This window comes from Eubalaena glacialis, chromosome 2 (genome assembly GCF_028564815.1).
Source record: "Eubalaena glacialis isolate mEubGla1 chromosome 2, mEubGla1.1.hap2.+ XY, whole genome shotgun sequence".
In the NCBI taxonomy this organism is placed as follows: domain Eukaryota; kingdom Metazoa; phylum Chordata; class Mammalia; order Artiodactyla; family Balaenidae; genus Eubalaena; species Eubalaena glacialis.
In genome coordinates this window covers 133,677,811-133,703,663 of record NC_083717.1, presented here as the reverse complement: position 1 = coordinate 133,703,663, position 25,853 = coordinate 133,677,811, and the positions used below count along the sequence as shown (strand labels likewise).

Here is a 25,853-nt window from a genome sequence, read left to right as displayed (position 1 = left end):
TTTCTATTGGGAAGCAGACGTTGGATGCTTGAGGAGAAAGAAGAAAGATAAAATAGTCTTCCAGAGGCGGAGAGTGAGTGGAAGGTTGCCAGGCAACACCAAGGGTCTACTTGAAGATGGTGGTCATGAACTCGAGGTAAGTTCAGTCAGCAAATTTGTGTGATAGTCTCCTGCCATATAAAGCTGTGAAGGTGTAGAACAGGCAGAAAGTTAAATTTATAAAACTTAGGTTTTGCTAGGTGAGCAGGATAAAGGAAGAGAGGGCCAAAACAACTGAGGTTATATTACATGCAAGTTGGTGATAATTATGGTGAGCCATGGAATCCAAACTAGATAAAGAGGGAAGTGAGGCCATGAGGGGATTAAGGGATAGGAAAAGAGGTGGTAAGATCAATATAATCAGGTGCCAGGAGAGTTGACAATTTGCTAGAGTTAGAGTTCTAGAGTGAGCTGGAAAGATGACAAATGGTGGTCATCAAGCAGGATGCTTGAAATTGAGACTGATAATGACCAAGAACAGGGTATGACCATAGGGTGGATGGCAGAAAGAGTATAGTGTACGTGGATTATTGGAGGAGAGAGATTCAAAGAAATGAGAGGGATATTGAAAGTATCACCTACATAGATATTTAAATCACCAAGAACTGTGACAGGAGTAGGCTGAAGAAACAGACAGTGAAGTAGATCCTAAAATCTTTAAGAAATGAGGGAAGCAACACGGGAGTGTGTACACGACTGCAACAGGAGTGTGTAATGGGTGATACAATCTGATGCATGGGCCTCAAAGCTGGAGGTGTTTAGAGAGAAAAAAGGAACAATGATCTAAAAACACTAATGAGGAACAAGCCTCCAAGCCCAGTGGTCCAACTGCTGGGCGAGGAAATATATTCACATTTGAGAGGACTGCAGTGGAAGCGGTATCCTCAGGGCGGTAGTCAGGTTTCAGTTAGAGCAGGAAGGTGTAAGTAATGTTCAGAAAGGAATACCCTAATAATTTGATTCCTTTATCAATGTTTACTAAAAGGTACTGAATTAGGCACTGGGAATAAAACAGTAATAAAGACAATGTCAGCCCTCACAAAACTGTGACTCAAGTAAGAAGTCTCATATAAAAGTGATTACTTTAAAGAATATAACTAAAATTTTTTAACAAGCTAACAGCTTTATTAGAATGCATATACTTGAAGAATGATATAACAAAATATGTGATTATTTTAATATAGCTAATCATTGTGGTATTAATTATAAGCTAAAAACTAATTCAAATTAAGAATATGTGGGAAAAAGTCATTTTTTAATGTAAAGAAAGAGGGGAAAATGGTAAGTGTATGCTTTTTACAGATATTGTACATGCAGTTACCTGAGACAAAGCAGCATCCCGTTCTTCAATCACTGCATTCATTTCTTCTGCAGTTATTCTCTTTTTACATTCCTTGGTCTTGTAGATTCTATCCACAATTATAGCTCCATTCTTCTGAATAGCTATCCCTGTGTCTGCATTGTTTATTCTGTTCAGTAATTCCTGTAATGTCTACCAACACCATTATATGTTAGTCAGACATGAAGTTTTAATATATTTTATTTAATATAGGGTTTTAATTAATAGGCACATGTGAATTGTAAATTGACTGAGTGAAGTTATTGAATTTTCATATTGCAGCAAAGATGTACATTATTAGTGTGTCAATTCTTCTTTTTCCCACATCTTAGTTCTTGAAACCCACTCAATTGAACTTAAGCCTCTAAGATATAAGACTGACATCAAGAAATCTCCTCAGAGAATGGCTTACCATGTCATTTTCTTCAGGGTTAATATTTTCTAGCCTAGAAAAAAGGGACACAGAAAGCCTGATCAGTAGCATTTCCTTAGTGCAGCAAAATGAGTTCGCTTTTTAAATCTTTAGAACCTCAAGTAATTTCATTCGACTAGTCTTTAGAGTCAACCATGACATTGAACATATTAAAGTGCCACCTGCTCGACTCCATCTTTCAATAATGCTCCATATCTTCTGCACTGACTTCAGACTGTTAAGTTATTAATGTTTACTGCTATATATGACTACAAGGATCAATTGTTCATATGTGCTTAGATGAAGAAAGTTCCCCAGTGATAGAAGTACTCATTCTCATCATTATATTTATTTCTAGACTTTCAATTCTTACCAGAAACTGTATTTCCTCTCCTTTTTGGACATTATCACAAATAAAACAAGGCAAGTATTTTTATTACAAAGTTTAACTATGTTCCCTCAAAAGCAATGACAAATAACTACCACTAAATTTGACCTGAAAATCTCCTGGTGCTACCTATTTGTTGAAACAAATATGCTATATAGAAAGGCTGACCAAAATTGGTCACATTTTTAAATGACTGTTATTTTCTTTTTTGCATAACATAGAATTATTCAATTTAAAGGCAAAAAAAGTAAACTGGTTCCCTTCATAAATGGACTTTTTGTCTTTTAAGAGTCATAGTGTTTACTGAAATGTTTGTTGATGTTGGTAAATTGAAGAAATGCAGTTAAAGTAAAGAAAGAAGTTCTAAATGACATATTTAGAAAATGTATATAATATAATTTAGGCAGTCATTAAATTGGGTAGATTAAATGAAAACCTGTAATGGGTACCAGTGAAATGATGGAGATTTTAGAAATGATTTCAATTATTTAAAAATTGTACTTGGGCTTCCCTGGTGGCGCAGTGGTTGAGAGTCTGCCTGCCAATGCAGGGGACACAGGTTCGGGGCCTGGTCTGGGAGGATCCCGCGTGCCGCGGAGCAGCTGGGCCCGTGAGCCACAACTACTGAGCCTGAGCGTCTGGAGCTTGTGCTCCGCAACAAAAGAGGCCGCGACAGTGAGAGGCCCGCGCACCGCGATGAAGAGTGGCCCCCGCTTGCCGCAGCTGGAGAAAGCCCTCGCACAGAAACGAAGACCCAACACAGCCATTAATAAATAAATAAATAAAATAAATAAACCCAAAGTTTAAAAAAAAAAAAAAATTGTACTTAAAAGCTTAGATATCCAAATTCGTGTTTCAAGTTTTCCCCCTCCATTTCTGTGCTCCTGTGATTTAACATTTACCACAAAAAAAGGATACTAGGAAAAGATTACAAAAGACACTTAATAAATTTGTTACAAAATTGCTCCAAACTCCACAGTTCAATCAAACTGCTATAATCATGGAGAGAAAGTATAGATTTTAGAACATTGCATTTGCACAGGAAAAAATATGAACACATATCAAAAAAACTATTTCTACCCATATTTAAATGGTGTAAGTCAACAGGTAGGTGTAGTAATTTTGAATTATATATATTTAATGTTTATCTCAAACTACTAATGTCCCCTTGGATTCACATTCCAATAAGGGCAAATATGTACTCTTATCTTTTTCTCCCAAAATAAATCAACCGTTTTCAAATATCCTGTTTCATAAAAGCTTAGTCTACAAAAACTATGAGGATAATCACTTCCTTTTTATTCAATTAAAAAACACAGTGGAAAAGTATAAGATAAAATTCTTACACTTATTTATGATCATGTAAAAGTATGTGAAGAACATGAGCGGTATTTAACCATCAGTTATTGGTTGGCTAAATATGATTTTTAGGGAAGCCATATGTGGTAAGGAATATTTACCTTAATGTTGTTCTTTTTAGATGAAATCAAACTAAGAGTCAATTAATGGCAGTTTCCAAAGAAGTTTCAATTTTTATAAACTTCACAATTTATTAAACTTGATCATTTAAAATGTAAAAAGATACATGGAAATTCAGCATTTAGATTCAAAGATTACTGGGAACTTAAAAAAAAATTAGTTCTCAATATTATACAACTCCCTTTTTTTGTTTCAAAGAGTTACATATGATCAAAAAGAATATAACAGTGTAGGTAGGTTAAGTAATTCATATATTCCAAATAAGCAACATAACAAAAAGTACATGAAATTCCTATGTAATATTTATATGTTTTTTCAGGCAATGCAAAATGAAGAACTGTTACTTTAAGGAAAAGCAAATGAAGAGTTTAAATGTTTTAAATTAACAGCTTTCAATAGGAAATGGTTACGATAACTGTATTTAGTCTAATATTAAATTCCCTGCTAACAACCAAAATTTAAAAAAAATTAAAATCAAATTTTCTTATCAGATGTTATATACTAGATCCTCGGCACATAAATTTAGCATTCTGACTATAAATAACTTATGTGATTGCCCTTAAAAGTACATGATATATAGTGATTTATCATTTTCTGATAAATGAATCTGAATCATGTTTTGGTGAGTGAGTGTGTCAGGTATGACATGCAGGGCATGAGTGAGCCAAGTCAACCACTTGGCATGTGAATCTCTATTTTGCTTTATTATTAGCCTTTATAATTGATATAAATATAGTGATAAATGGTCACTAAGAGGAAAATAAAACTTAAAACCTTTTATTATACAGCAGGTTCTTATTTGCTGTACACCTGCAACTAACACAGCATTGTAAATCAACTATACTCCAATAAAACTTAAAAAAAAATAATAAAAATGCCTCTTTAAAAAAAATAAGAGGTACTTCCCTGGTGGCACAGTGGTTAAGAATCCATGCAAGGGACACGGGTTCAAGCCCTGGTCCCACATGCCGCGGAGCAACTAAGCCCGTGTGCCACAACTACTGAGCCTGTGCTCTAGAGCCCATGAGCCACAACTACTGAGCCTGCATGCCACAACTACTGAAGCCCACGTGCCTAGAGCCTGTGCTCTGCAACAAGAGAAGCCACCGCAATGAGAAGCCTGCGCACCGCAACAAAGAGTAGCCCCTGCTTGCTCGCCACAACTAGAGAAAGCCCGCGTGCAGCAACGAGAACCCAACGCAGCCAAAAATAAAATAATTAAAAAGAAAAACTCTTGTACCTACTAAAGTCTGCCTTTGTAGTGCAAACTCATTCATAGACAATGTGTAAATGAACAGTTATGGTTGTGCTCAAATTTGCATTTCTTTAAAAGTTTCAGGAAGTATTTGTCACAGATATCAAAGATCAACTACATAGTAATTTAGTCTCAACTAGATTATATAGAATAGGGACGAGCAAACTTTTTTTGTAAAGGGTCAGATAATATTTTAGGCTTTACCATATGTTCTCTGTTGCAGCTACTAAATTCTGCCTTTGAAGAAGAAAATCATTCATAGACAATATGTAAATGAACAGGTGTGGCTGTATTCAAATAAAACTTTATTTACAAAACAAGTGGAAGGCGGGATTTGCACCATAGGTCCTTACTTTGCTGATCCCTGATACAGAGTATTGAAAAATGAGATCAGATCTTTGATGTTAATACACTGTAATGCCAATTCAGTATATTTGACACATTTTTCTGAGGTGGGTTATTCAATATCTAGTTAAAGATAAAAAACCAACAATAGTGGCTTCCAGAAAATTTAATTCAGTCCTACAATAAGGACATTACTTACTGTATCACTTAAGAAAACAAAAATTAGACAAACAACTTATCTTTAAGAAAAAGGAAGCAATTTGAAACAGTTATATAAGACACATAATTTTCTATGTAAAATGACTTTTTAGGTTTAAGGTTTACAAGCAGCATGTACAACACATAAAGTTTTACCAGCTTAATAAAGACAAAGTAATAGTTGGTATTATATGACATACAGCCAACAAACTACACATTATGTATCATTAATATGAAGTTTACAATTAAACAAAAGAATTTCAACCTTTTGTAATCTTTAAATTATGCCTACAACAGTCTAACTAGACAGTCATGATAATCAGTAAGAATATTGCTGAAGTAAATGACCATGGGTTCAAGTTTCAATTGATTTCCTATACCATGCAAATTCTGACTGACAACCTTGCACTCTAAGTGAAAAGACTCATGCATGAAATGTCACATTTCTTGATTTATTCCTAAATCAGTCAATATCACATCTTTTCTTTCTGAACCTATAGTCCTTTACCTTGTTCAATGGGAAGAAGCAAAACTTTGACCCCCCAATAAAAAGAACTAGTGATCAGCTTATCAAAAAATTCTAAATTGTTTTTATTTTCTCTAAGTCTCCTTTCTTACACAGTGCCACCTTTAATATAAAAAATACACCAACAATAACAGATTGAAAAATAGATACCATGGTCTCAAAAGTTGGAATGTACATATGCAAACATGTCTATATTGGCATGCATATGTAAGTCATTTTAACCTGAATCCTTTTTACTTTTTCCTAGTTTTGAATAAAAGCAAAAGAGACACAGAAAAGAGCATTAAAAATTCAAGAGGTAAGGGAAAGCAGAGAAGCGGGAGAATAATAAGACAAGACAAACATTATACAGAAAGATGCAAATTAGATCGGAAGTGGAAAAGATGATGAGAGAAAAAAGAAGGAAGGAATTTCCAGATTATAGGAAGCAAGAAGTAAGGAATTAAAACAAAAAGATGTGAAATAATTTATACAATTTCATCTTATGCTCAATGCCTCTAAACATGCCTTTCAGTCAAGCAAAGCTCAGTTATAAATTGGTTCTATCTTAACAAAGATTTAGTCTAAAATGCACTATTGAAGTTCAGAGCCTATAGACTTCAACCGAGTAGAAAAGAACCTCCACAGTGCCATTTAAAACTGTACTGACATGCTATTTGTTGTTGTTGTTGTTCTTGTTTCTTATGCATGATTTTTCCTGACCCCCTCACCTGAACCCCTAGACTGTAATACAGCTGTCTATAAACTTTTCTTAGGAACCAATAAGTCTTCATATCACTTGATACTATTTTAAGTATTTATGTAATTATTCATATTTACTTAATGCTGATCTTCTTAACTAAACTGAGACCATAATGCTGTGTTCCCAGCAACTAGCACTGTACTTGACACATAATAAATATTCAATAAATATTTATTGAATGGACTAATTAACTAAAAGATAAGTCTTGGGATGGGACTGTTTTCCTTTTCTCCATTCCCCATTCCTCCCTCAATAGGAATGCTACCAAGAACAAAATGAAAAAGGCTCTGCCTCAAGGAACCCTAATTTTCATGTACTGTAATTAAAAACTATAACAAAACATATGTACAGATTAAAGTAAATAGACAATGGAAGTTTTAAAAGTTTAGGGAAGAAGGATAGGCTCAATTTAGATCCATCACTTAAAGAGATAGAATGAACACAACTAAGAGACCAATTTAATAGGAGTTCTGAGGAAGAAGTTTTTGTTTGGATACGTGGGCAGGTGGTTGTGCTGCTGATAGGTACAGGGAATTAAGGAGGATCAGGTTTTAAAAATAAAATTAATAATTCCATTTTGGATATGCTAAGGTTGAGATGCCTGTATAGCTCTGAGGTAGATAAGTCCTACAATGTGTACGTGACTGACTATGACTCTTTGGGCAGGGAGTCAACCACTCTAAGTTTTTTCACCTATAAAGCCTGAATATCACTCAATGAGTTGTGACATTGTATAAAAAAACTGATTTGTTATCTTTTGGGGGTGAATTTTATTTCTAAAAACAGTAAAAACTATTTAGAAGCAAATTTTATGAATAAAATTGGTGATCAATCTACATAAAAGAATTATGGTCATAAATTACATGTTAAGTATAGTACTGTGCAGCAGCTGACAAATTGAAGGTAATAGTACTTGCAAATCCCTAAAGAAAAGTTCTAAAGTTATTAATAGCTGCATTACTGAAAAAAAGAAAAAAGGTATCTATTTTGAAGAGTATGTTTAAAAACATTTGGTCCCACCAACTGTTTTTGTAGATAAAAACAAACTGATTCTGAAAGGTATATGGAAAGGCAAATAGAATAGTCAAAATAATTAGAATAGTCAAAATAATTCTACAATAAAAGAGCAAAGTTTAGAGGGATGACATTATCCGATTTCAAGACGTAACATAAAGATTTAGTAATCAAGAATGTGTGGTATTGACAAAGGGATAGACACACAGATCAATGGACAGACAAGAAAGTCCTGAAATTAACACACTTGAATAGTCAAATGACTTTTGGCAAAGGTGCAAAGGAAATTAGTGGAGAAATGATACCATTTTCAACAAATGGTACTGGAATAAATAAATGTCCACATGCAAAAAAAAAAAAGACCATTTACATGTACCATGTATCACTTCACACAAAAATCAACTCAAAATAGATTGTAGACCTAAATGTAAAACACGAAATTTATAATTTATACAAGAAAACATAGGAGAAAAATTGGTGCGGCCTTACAAATGACAATGAGTTTTAGATTCAATACCAAAAGTACAAAACATGAAAGAAAAAACAATCAATAAACTGGATTTTATCAAAATTTAAAACTTATATCCTGCTAAGCACACTGTTAAGAGAAGAAAAATACAAAACATGGACTGGAAGAAAATATTTGAAAACCACATACCTGAAAAAGGACTTACATCCAGAATGTATAACGAATACTTAAAATTAACAAAAAGGAAACAAACAACCCAACTTAAAAAACTCGTCAAATATCTGAACAGACGTTTTACCAAAGAAGATATACAGATGGTAAATAAACATATAAAAAGGAGCTCAATATCATCTGTCATTAGAGAATGGCTAATGTTCAAAAAAAGAAAAAAAGCAAAAAAAGAATGACAATTCCAAATGCTGGCAAGGATGGTGAGCAACAAGAACTCTGATTCATTGCTGGTGCGGTGGGCATATCCCTATAAAACATGACCCTGGAGCAGGTTGCAGTGCCAGTAAGTAAGAAAGTGTTAAAAAAATCAAAAGGATGGCAACATGTCAAGGGGATGTAGGAGCCACCTGAAAGAGTTTCCAATGGTCAAAGCTGGAATACTAAACAGTAGCAAAGATCAATAAAACTAAAAGCTGGTACTTTGAGAAGATAAACAAAACTGATAAACCATTAGCCAGACTCATCAAGAAAAAAAGGGAGAAGACTCAAATCAGAATTAGAAATGAAAAAGGAGAAGTAACAACTGACACTGCAGAAATACAAACGATCATGAGAGATTACTACAAGTAACTATATGCCAATAAAATGGACAACCTGGAAGAAATGGACATATTCTTAGAAAAGCAAAACCTTCCGAGACTGAACGAGGAAGAAAGAGAAAATATAAACAGACCAATCACAAGCACTGAAATTGAGACTGTGATTAAAATCTTCCAACAAACAAAAGCCCAGGACCAGATGGCTTCACAGGCAAATTCTATCAAACATTTAGAGAAGAGTTAACACCTTGCCTTTGCAAACTCTTCCAAAATATAGCAGAGAAAGGAACACTCCCAAACACATTCTATGAGGCCACCATCACCCTGACACCAAAACCAGACAAAGATGTCACAAAGAAAGAAAACTACAGGCCAATATCACTGATAAACACAGATGCAAAAATATTCAACAAAATACTAGCAAACAGAATCCAAAAGCACATTAAAAGGATCATACACCATGATCAAGTGGGGTTTATCCCATGAATGCAAGGATTCTTCAATATACACAAATGAATCAATGTGATACACCATATTAACAAACTGAAGGAGAAAAACCATATGATCATCTCAATAGATGCAGAAAAACCTTTTGACAAAATTCAACACTAATTTATGATAAAAACCTTCCAGAAAGTAGGCATAGAGAGCACTTACCTCAACATAATAAAGGCCATGTATGACAAACCCACAGCCAACATCATTCTCAATGGTGAAAAACTGAAACCATTTCCACTAAGATCAGGAACAAGACAAGGTTGTCCACTCTCACGACTATTATTCAACACAGTTTTGGAAGTTTTAGTCACAGCAATCAGAGAAGAAAAAGAAATAAATGGAATCCAAATCAGAAAAGAAGAAGTAAAGCTGTCACTGTTTGCAGATGAGATGATACTATACATAGAGAATCCTAAAGATGCTACCAGAAAACTACTAGAGCTAATCAATGAATTTGGTAAAGTAGCAGGATACAAAATTAATGCACAGAAATCTCTTGCATTGCTATACACTAATGATGAAAAATCTAAAAGAGAAATTAAGGAAACACTCCCATTTACCACTGCAACAAAAAGAATAAAATACCTAGGAATAAACCCACCTAAGGAGACAAAAGACCTGTAGGCAGAAAACTATAAGACACTGATGAAAGGAATTAAAGATGATACAAACAGATGGAGAGATATACCATGTTCTTGGATTGGAAGAATCAACAAGGTGAAAATGACTATACTACCCAAAGGAACCTACAGATTTAATGCAACCCCTATCAAACTATCAATGGCATTTTTCACAGAACTAGAACAAAAAATTTCACAATTTGTATGGAAACACAAAAGACCCCGAATAGCCAAAGCAATCTTGAGAAAGAAAAATGGAGCTGGAGGAATCAGGCTCCCTGACTTCAGACTATATTACAAAGCTACAGTAATCAAGACAGTATGGTACTGGCACAAAAACAGAAATATAGATCAATGGAACAGGACAGAAAGCCAGAGATAAACCCACGCACATATGGTCACCTTATCTTTGATAAAGGAGGCAAGAATATACAGTGGAGAAAAGACAGCCTCTTCAATAAGTGGTGCTGGGAAAACTGGACAGCTACATGTAAAAGAATGAAATTAGAACACTCCCTAACACCATACACAAAAATAAACTCAAAATGAACCTCCATACTGTTCTCCATAGTGGCTGTATCAATTTACATGGATTAAAGACCTAAATGTAAGGCCAGACACCATCAAACTCTTAGAGGAAAACATAGGCAGAACATTCTATGACATAAATAACAGCAAGATCCTTTTTGATCCACCTCCTAGAGAAATGGAAATAAAAACAAAACTAAACAAATGGGACCTAATGAAACTTAAAAGCTTTTGCACAGCAAAGGAAACCATAAACAAGATGAAAAGACAACCCTCAGAATGGGAGAAAATATTTGCAAATGAAGCAACTGACAAAGGAGTAATCTCCAAAACATACAAGCAACTCATGCAGCTCAATATCAAAAATACAACCCAATCCAAAAATGGGAAAAATACCTAACTTGACATTTCTCCAAAGAAGATATACAGATTGGCAACAAATACATGAAAGAATGCTCAACATCATTAATCATTAGAGAAATGCAAATTAAAACTACAATGAGATATCATCTCACACCGGTCAGAATGGCCATCATCCAAAAATCTACAAACAATAAATGCTGGAGAGGGTGTGGAGAAAAGGAAACCCTCTTGCACTGTTGGTGGGAATGTAAATTGATACAGCCACTATGGAGAACAATATGGAGGTTCCTTAGAAAACTAAAAATAGAACTACCATACGACCCAGCAATCCCACTACTGATCATATACCCTGAGAAAACCATAATTCAAAAAGAGTCATGTACCACAATGTTCATTGCAGCTCTATTTACAATAGCTCTATTTACAATAGGACATGGAAGCAACATAAGTGGCCATCGACAGATGAATGGATAAAGAAGATGTGGCACATATATACAACGGAATATTACTCAGCCATAAAAAGGAACGAATCTGAGTTATTTGTAGTGAGGTGAATGGACCTAGAGACTGTCATACAGAGTGAAGTAAGTCAGAAAGAGAAAAACAAATACCGTATGCTAACATATATATATGGAATCTAAAAAAAAACAAAAAACAAAAAGAAAATGGTCAGAAGAACCTAAGGGCAAGATGGGAATAAAGATGCAGACCTACTAGAGAATGGACTTGAAGATACGGGGAGGGGGAAGGGTAAGCTGGGGCAAAGTGAGAGAGTGGCATGGACATATATACACTACCAAACGTAAAATAGATAGCTAGTGGAAAGCAGCCGCATAGCACAGGGAGATCAGTTCGGTGCTTTGTGGCCACCTACAGGGGTAAGATAGGGAGGGTGGGAGGGAGGGAGATGCAAGAGGGAAGAGATATGGGGACATATGTATATGCATAACTGATTCACTTTGTTATAAAGCAGAAACTGACACACCATTGTAAAGCAATTATACTCTAATAAAGATGTTAAAAAAAAAAAAGAAAGCCCAGAGATAAACCCACACACATATGGTCACCTTATCTTTGATAAAGGAGGCAAGAATATACCATGGAGAAAAGACAGCCTCTTCAATAAGTGGTGCTGGGAAACTGGACAGCTACATGTAAAAGAATGAAGTTAGAACACTCCCTAACACCATACACAAAAATAAACCCAAAATGGATTAAAGACCTAAATGTAAGGCCATACACCATCAAACTCTTAGAGGAAATCATAGGCAGAACACTCTATGACATAAATCGCAGCAAGATCCTTTTTGACCCACCTCCTAGAGAAATGGAAACAAAAACAAAACTAAACAAATGGGACCTAATGAAACTTAAAAGCTTTTGCAGAGCAAAGGAAAACATAAACAAGACGAAAAGAAAGACAACCCTCAGAATGGGAAAAAATATTTGCAAATGAAGCAACTGACAAAGGATTAATCTCCAAGATTTACAAGCAGCTCATGCAGCTCAATATCAAAAAAACAAACAACCCAATCCAAAAATGGGCAAAAGACCTAAATAGATATTTCTCCAAAGAATATATACAGATTGCCAACAAACACATGAAAGGATGCTCAACATCACTAATCATTAGAGAAATGCAAATCAAAACTACAATGAGGTATCACCTCACACGAGTCAGAATGGCCATCATCCAAAAATCTACAAACAATAAATGCTGGAGAGGGTGTGGAGAAAAGGGAACCCATGAGAATGTAATGGGAATGTAAATTGATACAGCCACTATGGAGAACAGTATGGAGGTTCCTTAAAAAACTAAAAATAGAACTAGCATACGACCCAGCAATCCCACTACTGGGCATATACCCTGAGAAAACCATAATTCAAAAAGAGTCATGTACCACAATGTTCATTGCAGCAATGTACCGCATGTACATGCAACGTTCATTGTCATACAGAGTGAAGTAAGTAAGAAAGAGAAAAACAAATACCGTATGCTAACACATATATGGAATCTTAAAAAAAAAAAAAAGGTTCTGAAGAACCTAGGGGCAGAACAGGAATAAAGATGCAGACGTAGAGAATGGACTCGAGGACACGGGGAGGGGGAAGGGTAAGCTGGGATGAAGTGAGAGAGTGGCATGGACATATATACACTACCAAATGTAAAATAGATAGCTAGTGGGAAGCAGCCACATAGCACAGGGAGATCAGCTCAGTGCTTTGTGACTACCTAGAGGGGTGGGATAGGGAGGGTGGGAGAGAGACGCAAGAGGGAGGAGATATGGGGATATATGTATATATACAGCTGATTCGCTTTGTTGTAAAGGAGAAACTAACACACCATTGTAAAGCAATTATACTCCAATAAAGATGTTTACACAAAAAAAAAAAGCTGGAATACTCCAAGCAACAAAATAACATAGTATTAGATTATAATTCAAAGTATTAAATGAATATCAATGAGTCCATACAGATGTAACTAAATAAAAAAATGAGGGATACAAATGTTCTGTACTGAAGAATTACAAATAATTTATATAGATATTCTCTGCTGAGGAAGCTAGAACTCAATTAACCTCCTAGCCCATACTCCCCAGCCCCATCATTGAGTATGGGCTGCACTTTAGTGATTTGCTTCAAAGAGTAGAGTATGAAAGAGGAATGTGGGTAACTTTACAGAAGAGAAACATGGCAAGTAGTACCTTTTCCAGGTGACCAAGATTAACATCACTGGCTGTAAGTCATATTGATAGAAGACAACCTTGAAATGATGTGATGAAAATGGCATTTCACCCCTGTACTCTCTGTCCCATAAAACCAATACCTCAGTCTAATCATGAGAAAAACTTCAGAAGAACTGAAATTGAGAAACATTCTATAAAATACCTGACCAATATTCCAGAACTCTCATCAAAAACAAGGAAAGTCTGAGAAAATGTCACAGAGCAGAGTAGGCAACGGAGACATAGTAACTAAATGTCTATGGAATCCTGGCTAGGATCTTGGAAAATAAAAAGGACATCAGGGAAAAGTAGTGAAATCTGAATAAAGTGTGGCCTTTAGTAAATAGTTGTATAACAATGTTGATTTCTCCATATGGTGACATATGTACCATAGTAATGTAAGATGTTAGCAATAAGGGAAATTGGGTGAGGGTTATAGGAACTCTGTACTATCTTCACAACTTTTCTGTAAATCTGAAAGTATTCTAAAATAAAAAGTTTATTGAAAAAAAAAGGCCAAGTAAAGATGGTGGAGTGAAATCTGAAAACAGAAATCTATGTATCCCATCACACACCACTTGAATGGAAGATAAAAATTAATCAAACAGCAAAGGAAGCAGGACATCATGTAGTAATTTTTAAAAGTAGGGATAAGGTGGAGAGTGGAAAAATGATGTTGAACAGGTTCAACTAACTTCTCTTTTTACACATGAATATAGGTATTGAGAAAAGACAGTGACCTCACCAAATCCTGGAAATTTTTCACTAATACCACACAGCTTGGAAATAACCTGAGAGACCAATGAGTTGAGTAGACAGACCAGAGAAAAGTAAAGAAAATCTTCCTGCATTACTGAAGAATCTTTACAGAGGAAGCAAGAATCATCAGGGCTGGCCGTTTTTTTTTTACTACACTGGTGGAACAAATAAAAGCCCAAAAGAAATACTCCATGGAATCAGGATATCTACAAGACGAGACAGAGTGAGCCATCAGAGCAGTGCAAGACACCAAACAAAGTCCTACAAGCAGAGGACAGAACTTCAAACAAAATCGGTATCTAGCCCCAAGGAGGTCTTCCCAACCACTACTCCTACCCCACTGCCTTACAGCAATGAAGAAAAGTGGCCCAGAAGCACTACCTAGCCAAGAATCAGAGGAGAAGGCAAATAGGTTTCAAATAATATGAAATGTTTATCAAGGAAAATTCACTTGCACTGTATCAGAACAAAGAAAAGTTCTTGACAATATAAGCATGAGCAAGATGAAGAGAAATGACATGTCAACTATGAATTCACCACAAACACATGACAAAATATCATGCAAATGAGATAAAGATCATAATATAAAACATAAACCAAGAGAAAGAAAAAAATTGTCCTATCGTGGTTGGCATTCTAGAAAAACATAAGAAGAATATGAATTCAATAAAAGAAGTTCAAAGAGAAGATGCCAAAACAAAAGAGTAGATGAATAGGGAACTGAAAACTTAAGGATAGACCTGAAACTTATATAATTAAAAAAAGAAAGAAAAGAAAACTTAAGGGAACATTGAGAATAAATAAACAAAATATTTAATAAATGAACTAGAAAGAACAGGGAATGGGACAGTAACAATTGGAATTACTAACTAAAGGAAAGGCTTAAGAGTATCACAGTGAATGCAGAGACAAAGACAGGAATTAAAATAATTATTGAAGAGATAATAGATAAGGATAAAAGTTCCCTAAAAAAACAACTGAAGTCTCTAAAATGGAAAACCTAAAAAACAAATGTAAAATTTCCCTGAAATAAAGGAAGAATCAAATAGTCTTTAGAGAGGCATGCTGTGATTCTAAAAATATTATTACAGATCAACACGAACACCCTGATTAAGTTGTTCTACGTCAAGAATAAAGAAGGAATCATTCAAGTACCCAGGCAGAAAAAATTAAACTACCTATAAGTGAGGAAAAAAGCAATATGATTGACCTCAGACTTCTTTTCAGCCAAACTCAATGTCAGAAAAGTCAGTAACATTTTTACAGTGTTTAGAATGAAAAAATACTTGAGCCAAGAATTTTATTCATAACCAATTTGAATATAAGGATAACAAACAGCCAGTCTGGAGTATGTTAAAGTAGAGAATAAAGTATTTATAAACCCTTCCTTAAAAAACTATTTGAAAATGAAATTTGGTCACCCAGGAACTCCCCACAATAAAGAACTCAGGTGTAAAAATGCCACGTATGATAAAAGTTCGAGTAATGATTACTCAACCCTTTTAAATATAAAATAAAGGTTAAACAAGGGGGGCACTTTGGCTATAGAATCCAATACAGCTTTTACAAATTTTTTAAAAGTAGAATTCATAAAGAAAAAGAAAAAAGGAGTTTAAAAGTGTTATTTATTTCATAGCTGATAGTCAAATAATATTGCTTAACTAAAACACTGCACAAAAAATATTGATGAGATTCCAACACCTTAATGTTTTTCCATCTCTTAAATTTAGACAGTTCTTTAGGGAATTAATATATCTTGTTGAGAGAAAACACTGCCTGAAGTTCAAAAATTTCTTCAGTTTCACTTCAATTGATTATTACTCTTCAATTCAAGTAACATTTATACAGCATTTGCTACAAGTCAAGTATTTTTCAATACTTATTAAATCATTTAGTCCTCATAACAACCAATATAAAATAGCCACTATTTCCCTGTTTTGTAGACAAAAAACAGAGTCCCAGAAACTCTGAATAATCTGTCCATGACTGTACAGCTAGGAAGCAAAAGAGTGAACATTCAAAGACAGGTACCTGTGTCTGGAATCTGTGCTCTTCACCTCTACAATATAATGCCTCTCAAATAAAACAGAATGTAGAAAATGAATTAATTTTTATCAAATTAATTCTATGTATGCATCTATTCAACCATCAACCATCTATCCTTCCAGACAGTAGTGTTTATATAAACAAAGAGAAATGTTTGGAATAATGTTTCCCTATTGATAAAGATAGTTATTTGGCAGTGTAGAATTTAGCTAAATTTTAAAATTTATTTTTAGTTGTCAATGAGTTAATGTTTTATAATGAGTCTCTCCATCTACTTTTTGAATGAGCCTTCCAAAAAAAAATGAAACCATTAATATAAACAAAAACCAAATCACATTACCTAGTCACAACCTGAACGCTACAATATTAATTATTTAATGATTCTGTCTAATGAACCACCATGGGGTTTTTTTGTCTTTTTTTTTGTTTTTTGGCCACGCCCTGCGGCTTGTGGGATCTTAGTTCTCCAACCAGGGATCGAACCCGTGCCCCCTGCATAGGAAGCGTGGAGTCCACTGGACCGCCAGGGAGTTTCCCACCACGTCTTAATTAGTATTTTATTGTGATCCCTCAGAGTCTAGCACAATATTGGGCAGAGCAAACATTCGATAAATATATTGAGGGATCAACATAAAAATATTAGATTACTACATTCTATCTATATTGCAAGTAACATTTCTAGATGCTCTAGGGCCTTTCTACCCAAAGTGGACTCCTTAGATTAGCATCACTTGCATGACCTGGGAGCTTGAAAAAAGGCAGAATCTCAGGCTCCACTCCAGACATTATCTAACAAGAATCTGCATTTTAACAATATTCCCCAAGTGATTGGAGTGCACATTAAAACTGGAGAAGTGGCTACCGAGAAGATGGCAGAAGAGTAAGACGCGGAGATCACCTTCCTTCCCACAGATACATTAGAAATACATCTACACGTGGAACTGCTCCTACAGAACAACCACTGAACGCTGGCAGGAAACATCAGACCTCCCAAAAGCCGTGTGGATGAAAGGCTCTTGGTGCTCCAGCCAGGCATCAGGGCTGTGCCTCTGAGGTGGGAGAGCCAACTTCAGGACACTGGTCCACAAGAGACCTCCCAGCTCCACGTAATACCAAACGGCGAAAATCTCTCAGAGATCTCCATCTCAACATCAAGACCCAGCTTCACTCAATGACCAGCAAGCTACAGTGCTGGACACCCTATGCCAAACAACTAGCAAAACAGGAACACAGCCCCATCCATTAGCAGAGATGCTGCCTAAAATCATAATAAGGCCACAGACACCCCAAAATACACTACCAGACGTGGACGTGCCCACCAGAAAGACAAGATCCAGCCTCATCCACCAGAACACAGGCACTAGTTCCCTCCACCAGGAAACCTACACAACCCACTGAACCAACCTTAGCCACTGGGGACAGATACCAAAAACAACGGGAACTACGAACCTGCAGCCTGTGAAAAGGAGACCCCAAACACAGTAAGATAAGCAAAATGAGACGACAGAAAAACACACAGCAGATGAAGGAGCAGGGTCAAAACACACCAGACCTAACAAATGAAGAGGAAATAGGTAGTCTACCTGAAAAAGAATTCAGAATTATGATAGTAAGGATGATCCAAAATCTTGAAAATAGAAGAGACAAAATGCAAGAAACATTTAACAAGGATGTAGAAGAACTAAAGAGGAACCAAGCAACGATGAAAAACACAATAAATGAAATTAAAAATACTCTAGAAGGGATCAATAGCAGAATAACTGAGGCAGAAGAACGGATAAGTGACCTGGAAGATAAAATGGTGGAAATAACTACTGCAGAGCAGGATAAAGAAAAAAGAATGAAGAGAACTGAGGACAGTCTCAGAGACCTCTGGGACAACATTAAATGCACCAACATTCGAATTATAGGGGTCCCAGAAGAAGAAGAGAAAAGGAAAGGGACTGAGAAAATATTTGAAGAGATTATAGTTGAAAACTTCCCTAATATGGGAAAGGAAATAGTTAATCAAGTCCTGGAAGCACAGAGAGTCCCATACAGGATAAATCCAAGGAGAAACACGCCAAGACACATATTAATCAAACTATCAAAAATTAAATGTAAAGAAAACATATTAAAAGCAGCAAGGGAAAAACAACAAATAACACACAAGGGAATCCCCATAAGGTTAACAGCTGATCTTTCAGCAGAAACTCTGCAACCCAGAAGGGAGTGGCAGGATATACTTAAAGTGATGAAGAAGAAAAACCTACGACCAAGATTACTCTACCCAGCAAGGATCTCATTCAGATTTGATGGAGAAATTAAAACCTTTACAGACAAGCAAAAGCTGAGAGAGTTCAGCACCACCAAACCAGCTTTACAACAAATGCTAAAGGAACTTCTCTAGGCAAGAAACACAAGAGAAGGAAAACACCTACAATAACAAAGCCAAAACATTTAAGAAAATGGGAATAGGAACATACATATCAATAACTACCTTAAATGTAAATGGATTAAATGCTCCCACCAAAAGACACAGACTGGCTGAATGGATACAAAAACAAGACCCATATATATGTTGTCTACAAGAGACCCACTTCAGACCTAGAGACACATACAGACTGAAAGTGAGGGGATGGAAAAAGATATTCCATGCAAATGGAAATCAAAAGAAAGCTGGAGTAGCAATTCTCATATCAGACAAAATAGACTTTAAAATAAAGACTATTACAAGAGACAAAGAAGGACACTACATAATGATCAAGGGATCGATCCAAGAAGAAGATATAACAATTGTAAATATTTATGCACCCAACATAGGAGCACCTCAATACATAAGGCAAATACTAACAGCCATAAAAGGGGAGATCGACAGCAACACAATCATAGTAGGGGACTTTAACACCCCACTTTCACCAATGGACAGATCATCCAAAATGAAAATAAATAAGGAAACACAAGCTTTAAATGATACATTAAACAAGATGGACTTAATTGATATTTATAGGACATTCCACCCCAAAACAACAGAATACACATTTTTCTCAAGTGCTCATGGAACATTCTCCAGGATAGATCATATCTTGGGTCACAAATCAAGCCTTGGTAAATTTAAGAAAACTGAAATCGTATCAAGTATCTTTTCCGACCACAACGCTATGAGACTAGATATCAATTACAGGAAAAGATCTGTAAAAAATACAAACACATGGAGGCTACACAATACACTACTTAATAACGAAGTGATCACTGAAGAAATCAAAGGGGAAATCAAAAAATACCTAGAAACAAATGACAATGGAGACACGACAACCCAAAACCTATGGGACACAGCAAAAGCAGTGCTAAGAGGGAAGTTTATAGCAATACAAGCCTACATCAAGAAACAGGAAACATCTCGAATAAACAACCTAACCTTGCACCTGAAGCAATTAGAGAAAGAAGAACAAAAAAACCCCAAAGCTAGCAGAAGGAAAGAAATCATAAAGATCAGATCAGAAATAAATGAAAAAGAAATGAAGGAAACAATAGCAAAAATCAATGAAACTAAAAGCTGGTTCTTTGAGAAGATAAACAAAATTGATAAACCATTAGCCAGACTCACCAAGAAAAAAAGGGAGAAGACTCAAATCAATAGAATTAGAAATGAAAAAGGAGAAGTAACCACTGACACTGCAGAAATACAAACGATCATGAGAGATTACTACAAGCAACTCTATGCCAATAAAATGGACAACCTGGAAGAAATGGACAGATTCTTAGAAATGCACAACCTGCCGAGACTGAACCAGGAAGAAATAGAAAATATGAACAGACCAATCACAAGCACTGAAATTGAAACTGTGATTAAAAACCTTCCAACAAACAAAAGCTCAGGACCAGATGGCTTCACAGGCGAATTCTATCAAACATTTAGAGAAGAGCTAACACCTATCCTTCTCAAACTCTTCCAAAATATTGCAGAGGGAGGAACACTCCCCAACTCATTCTACGAGGCCACCATCACCCTGATACCAAAACCAGACAAAGATGTCACAAAGAAAGAAAACTACAGGCCAATATCACTGATGAACATAGATGCAAAAATCCTCAACAAAATACTAGCAAACAGAATCCAACAGCACATTAAAAGGATTATACACCATGATCAAGTGGGGTTTATCCCAGGAATGCAAGCATTCTTCAATATATGCAAATCAATCAACGTGATACACCATATTAACAAATTGAAGGAGAAAAACCATATGATCATCTCAATAGAGGCAGAGAAAGCTTTCGACAAAATTCAACACCCATTTATGATAAAAACCCTGCAGAAAGTAGGCATAGAGGGAACTTTCCTCAACATAATAAAGGCCATATATGACAAACCCACAGCCAACATTGTCCTCAATGGTGAAAAACTGAAACCATTTCCACTAAGATCAGGAAGAAGACAAGGTTGCCCACTCTCACCACTATTATTCAACAGAGTTTTGGAAGTGTTAGCCACAGCAATCAGAGAAGAAAAAGAAATAAAAGGAATCCAAATCGGAAAAGAAGAAGTAAAGCTGTCACTGTTTGCAGATGACATGATACTATACATAGAGAATCCTAAAGATGCTACCAGAAAACTACTAGAGCTAATCAATGAATTTGGTAAAGTAGCAGGATACAAAATTAATGCACAGAAATCTCTTGCATTTCTATACACTAATGACAAAAAATCTGAAAGTGAAATTAAGTAAACACTCCCGTTTACCATTGCAACAAAAAGAATAAAATATCTAGGAATAAACCTACCTAAGGAGACAAAAGACCTGTATGCAGAAAATTATAAGACACTGATGAAAGAAATTAAAGATGATACAAATAGATGGAGAGATATACCATATTCTTGCATTGGAAGAATCAACATTGTGAAAATGACTCTGCTACCCAAAGCAATCTACAGATTCAATGCAATCCCTATCAAACTACCACTGGCATTTTTCACAGAACTAGAACAAAAAATTTCACAATTTGTATGGAAACACAAAAGACCCCGAATAGCCAAAGCAATCTTGAGAACGAAAAATGGAGCTGGAGGAATCAGGCTCCCTGACTTCAGACTATATTACAAAGCTACAGTCATCAAGACAGTTTGGTACTGGCACAAAAACAGAAATATAGATCAATGAAACAGGATAGAAAGCCCAGAGACAAGCCCACGCACATATGGTCACCTTATCTTTGATAAAGGAGGCAAGAATATACAGTGGAGAAAACACAGCCTCTTCAATAAGTGGTGCTGGGAAAATTGGACAGGTACATGTAAAAGTATGAAATTAGAACACTCCCTGACACCATACACAAAAATAAACTCAAAATGGATTAAAGACCTAAGTGTAAGGCCAGACACTATCAAACTCTTAGAGGAAAACATAGGCAGAACACTCTATGACATAAATCACAGCAAGATCCTTTTTGACCCAGCTCCTAGAGAAATGGAAATAAAAACACAAATAAACAAATGGGACCTAATGAAACTTAAAAGCTTTTGCACAGCAAAGGAAACCATAAACAAGACCAAAAGACAACCCTCAGAATGGGAGAAAATATTTGCAAATGAAGCAACTGACAAAGGATTAATCTCCAAGATTTACAAGCAGCTCATGCAGCTCAATAACAAAAAAACAAACAACCCAATCCAAAAATGGGCAGAAGACCTAAATAGACATTTCTCCAAAGAAGATATACAGATTGCCAACAGACACATGAAAGAATGCTCAATATCATTAATCATTAGAGAAATGCAAATCAAAACTACAATGAGATATCATCTCACACCGGTCAGATTGGCCATCATCAAAATATCTAGAAACAATAAATGCTGGAGAGGGTGTGGAGGAAAGGGAACACTCTTGCACTGTTGGTGGGAATGTAAATTGATACAGCCACTATGGAGAACAGTATGGAGGTTCCTTAAAAAACTACAAATAGAACTACCATACGACCCAGCAATCCCACTACTGGACATATACCCTGAGAAAACCATAGTTCAAAAAGAGTCATGTACCAAAATGTTCATTGCAGCTCTATTTACAATAGCCAGGACATGGAAGCAACCTAAATGTCCATCATCGGATGAATGGATAAAGAAGAGGTGGCACATATATACAATGGGATATTACTCAGCCATAAAAAGAAATGAAATGGAGGTATTTGTAATGAGGTGGATGGAGTTAGAGTCTGTCATTCAGAGTGAAGTAAGTCAGAAAGAGAAAAACAAATACAGTATGCTAACACATATATATGGAATCTAAGGAAAAAAAAAAAAAAGGCCATGAAGAACCTAGTGGCAAGACGGGAATAAAGACACAGACCTACTAGAGAATGGACTTGAGGATATGGGGAGGGGGAGGGGTGAGATGTGACAGGGTGAGAGAGTGTCATGGACATGTATACACTACCAAATGTAAAATAGATAGCTAGTGGGAAGCAGCCGCATAGCACAGGGAGATCAGCTCGGTGCTTTGTGACCACCTAGAGGGGTGGGATGGGGAGGGGCGGAGGGAGGGAGATGCAAGAGGGAAGAGATATGGGAACATATGTATATGTATAACTGATTCACTTTGTTATAAAGCAGAAACTAACACACCATTGTAAAGCAATTATACTTCAATAAAGATGTTAAAAAAAAAAAAAAAACTGGAGAAGTAATTCTTTCCAGAGCGTTGTTTCTCTAAGTGTGGTACATTATTTACCTATACCAGAATCACCTGGTTCGCTTGCTAAAAATGTAGATTCTCAGGCTGTACCCTATTTCAGGTGTCAGGTCTCAGTTTAGGACCCACAGCTAAAAGATGTAAAAAGTAGTGGAAAATAGGAATGAGCATAGTAAGCAGAGAGCAGTAAAAGAACCCAGAGAGCTGAAATAAATCAAGGAGGTGATAATAAGGAGAGGGAAGAAAAGAGGAGTCACAAAGGAAGGTAGAGTAAGGATATCAACAACAGAACTATGAAGAAATAAAGAAAGTAACTGTACTACGAGTGTTGTGCATTTTTCTTTCTTTTCTTTTTTCTTTCTTTTTTTTTTTTTTTTTTAGTGACTGAAAACTACTAGCATGCCAAAAGTTTTTAGAAAAAGACTGTGGGGATATGGAATTTACCACTGTAACATATAAGCATCAGTAACATTTTTAAACATGTAACCACCACATAATTCATGTCCTTTATAAATGCTCCTAATGTCATATGTAGTTTTAATTGTGTACATACGGTTTTAGAGACATTTCCATATGCTTGGCTCGTGCAATTGCTTCATCTCTCTCCTCATTGGCTAACTGCAGTCGAGACATAATAGCTTCATCACGTTCTCTCTGTGCAAAATACACCTCTTCAACCAGAGCTACCAAAATATATAATTCATAATTAATTAGCGAAAATAAAGTGCATACTTTTGGCAAAAATAAAGAGCAAAAAAATTTATTTTATTCAACTGAGTTAGCATCGATTTGTTTACTTGAGAAAACATTATCTTTTTAAGCTACTGCAAAATTGAGATACTATTTCATACCCATAAAAGCAAAAATTAAAAGGTCAAATAGTAAAAAATACTGAGCTCGTGAAATAAAGGAAACACTCAAATATACTGCAGATAGGTGTATATGTTTCGACAACCATCTGATGAGAAATTTGGCAATGCTGAAGTTGTGCCTAGTCCATAACCTGGCAAATCTCCTCTTTGGTATGAAGCCTAGAGAAATTCTTGCACATGTGCACAAGGAAACATGTATAAAAGTGCTTAGGAACAATGTATAAAAATGTTTATTTCAGCATTATATAATAGCAAAAACTTACAAATAACCCAATTGTCCAATAACTGGAGCAGGAATAAATAAATTACTATACATTAAAAATGGAATACTATGCAGCATTTAAATGCATTAACTATGGACAAATGGACAAATCTCAAAAATGAAAATTTGACAAAAATAGCAAGTTGCAAAATAAAGCAAATCTATTATTCGTGGATAGACACAATTAGTAAAAAATATTAAAATAAACATGGAAATGATAAACACCAAATTCAGGACAGTAGTTACCTCAGTAAGATGATGGAAGGAGAGGAAGGGGAGAGTAAATGGGGGCAGAGTTGTGTTGGTTTAGCACTGAACATCTCCGGGGGCACCATTTATATCGATTATGATACAAATGACATCATGTAAACTTCTGCAGCACTATATAGGGAGCTTTTATGTTACCTGAAATTGTCATTTCTCAAACTTAATTTCTACTTGGAATCTTACATAACTTTTAAAATATCACTGCAATTTTAGACAGAAAGGGGCTCAAATACTTGGATCACTTTTAGGTCATAAAACACTGGGTTTCTGCTAAGATTTGTCATAGATTAATACACTGTTAATCAAGATAGTTACTTTTATATTACTTAAATTATAAGTAGTGGAAAAGAAAAAAAACCCTGAGAAAAAAGTAACTGTATCTCTTCCACAATACAGTATAAAATGGAACATGCAATGGCAAAGCAAAAGTCAAAACTACTTCTAAGAAGCTAAGCCTGAGGGAAGATGAATAAATTAATTAATTCATCAAATATTTATCAAGCTCCTGTGGCAGTCATCAATCCAGTTTTAAGGAATATGAATATAGCAGTCTAAGAAGTCCTTGTCATCCTAGAGTATACATTCTACTACAGGGAAACAGACAATAGAGAGAAAAACAGGCCAAAAATTAGGTAGGTAGGTAGGTATGTAGATAGATTGCTTAGAAGGAAAATACAGCTGTATCAGAGAAAAGAGAGTGATTTGGTAGATGGGGAATGGGGCAGGCTATTTTAGAAAGGGTGGTCAGAAAAGACCTTTTTAAATAAGTGACATTTCAGCACATTCAAATAAAGGAAGAGTAACCATATTCATATTTGAAAATAGACTAAGCTGAAGAAAAACCGGGACAAAGGCCCTAGAAGTATTAGAGATATAACAGCAATACGGCTGGAGCACAGTTAGAGAGGGTGAGAGTTTTGGGAGATCACACTATAAGTCACAGCAAGGAATTAAGATCTCATCTGAATATGATGGTAGCCAATGGCGGTTTCTGAGCAAGGAAATGACAGCATCACATTTACGTTTAAAAAGGAATTCTGGCTTCCAGGTGAGAAGTAGTTCATAGGTGGGGCAAACATGGAAGCAAATTCCAGTAGGGAGACTATAGGAGTAGTTCAAGCAAGAGTTCACATCAATAACTCACAAGAATAACCCTTTCCCTGAAACTTTAAGCTACCTAGAAATAAATATCAACCTCTAGAATAGGAACAATTTGAACAGATCTGTGTTTCAGAAGGAAACTCCCAGAGATGAGCATTTAGTGTGTG

At 35.6% G+C, this 25,853-nt stretch overlaps 1 protein-coding gene across 7 annotated transcripts in view; it reads right to left on the bottom strand.

The window, feature by feature from the left end:
* Positions 1 to 25,853, bottom strand: part of MIPOL1 (mirror-image polydactyly 1) — a 348,741-nt gene that overhangs the window by 228,768 nt on the left and 94,120 nt on the right. For 6 of the 7 annotated variants that reach the window (XM_061182468.1, XM_061182465.1, XM_061182467.1 and 3 more), the window contains 3 exons: positions 23,738 to 23,867; positions 1,791 to 1,824; positions 1,361 to 1,531 (listed from right to left, as the gene is read on the bottom strand). In XM_061182468.1, the coding sequence (XP_061038451.1) occupies positions 1,361 to 1,531; positions 1,791 to 1,824; positions 23,738 to 23,867 (335 nt within the window). The remainder of the gene's footprint in view (positions 1 to 1,360; positions 1,532 to 1,790; positions 1,825 to 23,737; positions 23,868 to 25,853) is intronic. The other variant, XM_061182469.1, reaches the window with a different exon arrangement.